This window comes from Vigna unguiculata, chromosome 6 (genome assembly GCF_037176805.1).
Source record: "Vigna unguiculata cultivar grain cowpea cultivar isolate G323 ecotype 2 chromosome 6, ASM3717680v1, whole genome shotgun sequence".
Taxonomy (NCBI): domain Eukaryota; kingdom Viridiplantae; phylum Streptophyta; class Magnoliopsida; order Fabales; family Fabaceae; genus Vigna; species Vigna unguiculata.
Window position 1 is genome coordinate 36,927,416 of NC_140797.1, and position 3,514 is coordinate 36,930,929.

The following is a 3,514-nucleotide window of genomic DNA, read 5'->3' on the forward strand; positions in this document are numbered from 1 at the left end:
AACATATTTAACCCTTAATTTATTAATCAAAATCTAAATTATTATGATTTTTTAGTAAATAGATGATTAAAAAGGAAAAATATAGTAATATTTTCTCGTACACTTCTAGAACTACAAAAATAAAGTATTTAACAACTACTATTTGTTGATACGAAAGAAATTTCTTGATTGTTTTTTCTTGAGGTATATACCTTTTAAACAAATTTCTAGAACTTGTAGAACTACATATAAAGACGTACAAATCTTGAAGAATCTGCAAAGAGGCAACGTTATCTACCACAGATGAACTAACATTAGATTTGGAAAATATTAAATGAAATTTTGGCCACCCCTTTATCCATCTACCTCTTCAACATAACAGGGAACCATCAAATGGAGCAAAAATCCAAATGGCTCAGCCAAATGCCGCTCGCGCAGGAGAAGACAATCGTAGAATACATGTACATATACGACCGATGCTAATGTCACGTGGTGAAAGTGTTAATGTAAGTATTTTGTATTCGATTTACTTTTTATATTTATTTTTTAATTCAATTGAGTTCTAATTTTATTTAAAATTGTACAATATTATATTTTATAAAATATAAGATTTTCAATTTGTGCAAGTCAATCACTAACTTTAAAATTAGTTGAATTAAGTTTATTTATCAATAAAAATAAATAAATTACAAAACTTATTCTATTATATGAAAAATTGGTAAAAAATATTATTTATTTTGTAAAATTGTAAGTATAAATGTAAAGCTTTGATTGTAATTTTTAAATTTTAATGTTTAAAATAATTAAAAAAATGTATTTTCCTTTTGTTAACTTGTTTATAAATTTAATAACTTCTCCAACATTACTAAAAATAGTTAATATTCACGTCAAATTTAAACTAAATTATTAATATATTTTACTTAATTTTATAAATTTGTAATTTATTTATTTTTGTTAGGTAAATAATTCATTTCAACTAAATTTTAAATTAAGTGTTTGATTGAGTTAAACAAATTGAACAACTCCTATATTTTGGATAGAACATAGTTTGATTACTAAATTTTGACAATTTTATCTTATAATATGAAAAAACGAAAAATTATTTAAAAATGATACATAAAATTATAAGAGAAAATTATTAAAATTTAGTAGTCAAAAAATCATTTTTCTTTTACATAAAGATAACATTGCTTTTTAACATTTACACATGACTTTAATGTAACACGAGACTAACACCGACCTGGCCAAAAATTTAAAAGAAATCCAAAATGTCAAAATTCAAAAATACAACAAGGAGAATTATCTTCCGACAAAATATTTTTTGACAAATTTTACAAAGTTTAAAATTTCTAAAAATAGAATTAAAGTAGATTAGCTTTTTATTTTTTAACCAAAATAAAATAATAAAATAATATTTTTTTAATTAAATAGGAAAGTTTGTCTACGTAAAAAAAAAAAAAACACGCTTTGTTATCCTATCATAGCTCATACAACAAAGTGACATGCGAACTCTTTGGACACTTTCAGACAACAACGTCAATCTAACAAAATAGAACTAAACGAATTAACAACCAAATTAGTAATTAATTTCTTTTATATGCTATGCCTTAGATTATAAAGTCAATAGAACCTGCACAGAATTACATAAACATCATGTATCAGGTACTGAGATATACAAGGCACTAAAGTAAACAGTTAATGAAAGAGCGAAAAGAAAGTAATTAAATTTTGAGAACAAAGCTAATAGTCGATATTATGCATGATAATTCATGAACATGAACTATTATTTTTATTTTTTTATCAACGTACAGTTCCCTACTCTCGCTAAAATCATGGAAAATTCAAGGCATGTTCAACTTGTTACCACACTTGCACCTCCACGCTTCCGGGTAGTACTCCGCAGTCACCGGAGTGCCCGGCGGCACCGTCACATGCACCGGTCTGCAGGGTGTACAGCTGCCACACTTGGAGGTGCAGAGGGGTGGTGATGACCCAGGTCCAACCAGAAACCTCCTTGACCAATCCGAGGAAACCTCTGCTTTGCCTTCAAACACCATGCCATGTCCAACTCTCCCCTGGTCAAAAAAACATAGTTACACAGTAATTACTTGGTGTTCAAATTGCAACAAATAGGAACACAAACACCATGACCATACAAACAGAAATTTGAGTGTAACATGTTTTGTCTAATCTCTGGTAAACGTGGGAAGTGGGACCAGAAGGATGCATGATCCTTATTAGCATGCATCAATACTGAATAGTCAGTGATCAATTCAGTGCACTGTGGACCCAATAAGGAAGCACATGGTCCACTGACCCCTTGTGTTACTCCATCACAGTTGACTCATGTATCTGACGGCTCACATTTTGCAAAGCTTCTTGCACCCTGCAACTATTTTTTGGCGCATTAATTGCTTGTTCTGTGTTTGGGAGGGTAAAATGTTGGACACTTCAGAAAATGCTGTCAAGTTTTCAATAAAACTATTCTAACTTAATCATGGGTTATAAGTGAACTTTAGACCTAACTCAATTTCACATAATCGATTTATAAGTTGAGGATTGTATCTACTTATATATTGTGAATTGACCTTATCTTCGGTCGATGTAAGGCTTCCAACAATCACCATTAAGAAGTAATTCCTAGAAAAAAAGGAACATAACTTCTGTTTAACGTTAGTACCTGATGATCTTCTGCATGAGTTTTGGGCAACATGGGGCACTTGGTTGCATCTGCATTGGAGAAGGGATAGAAGTTGAAGTGAGTTTAGTTTGATTTGATGAGGAAAAGTAGAGAGTAAAGAAAGTGATGGAAAAGTATACCTAAACATGCAATGGTAGTGGCATTAGTGGTGGTGGTGGTGGTGAAGAGGAGTGACAGCATGAAGAAAAAGAAGTTTGTTTTGTTTATCAAGTTGTTGTTGGCATGTGATATCTTCTTCTCCATTACAACAAGAAGAAAGACCTTGAGAAAGGAAGTAGATCAACAAGGAGAGGTTGCAAAATATGACTCACACTCTCTCTCTCACCTTTAAACAATCTCTCTCCACAGTTGTAGGGTTTACAGCACCAGAGACTTTTACGTACCATGCAAATGTGAAGCTCTAAACAAACACCGAAGTACCTAACACTTTAAACCATTTGTCTGATTTGTCTAGGGCTTAAAAAGCACATATACCATATATGACATGATGTAATCTAACACAACACCAATGTAAAGACAAGACTGTTAAACTAAAGTTTAAGGTAAGTTATTCTGTGTTAAAAATTATGATTAAAAGGGTAGTTAAACATTATGCAGTGAATTTGAAGTAAAAGATATAAGATTGAAGAAAGAATAGTGAAAAAATGTGTTGGAGACAAGTCAATTACTGAATTAGGGTGATATATTGGTACAATGTTGAAGTGTAGACATCAGACGTACATTTTTGTTCTCAGTCTCTCACTTGACACATATTTTGTGATAAAGAGAGAGAGAGAAGTGGAAGATGAAAAAAAGTGGAACGATCGAATGTGACAAGGGTTGTGCAATGAGGTG

General features: G+C 31.2%; 1 protein-coding gene across 1 annotated transcript; it reads right to left on the reverse strand.

Moving 5' to 3' along the window:
- Positions 1-1,650: 1,650 nt before the first annotated feature.
- LOC114188523 (EPIDERMAL PATTERNING FACTOR-like protein 5) lies at positions 1,651-3,030 on the reverse strand. The gene is made up of 3 exons (XM_028077096.2): positions 2,800-3,030; positions 2,660-2,709; positions 1,651-2,054 (listed from the first exon to the last, which is right to left on the reverse strand). The coding sequence occupies exons 1-3, from the start codon at positions 2,921-2,923 to the stop codon at positions 1,821-1,823; spliced, it is 408 nt and encodes a 135-aa protein (XP_027932897.1). The 5' UTR covers positions 2,924-3,030; the 3' UTR covers positions 1,651-1,820.
- Positions 3,031-3,514: the final 484 nt, after the last annotated feature.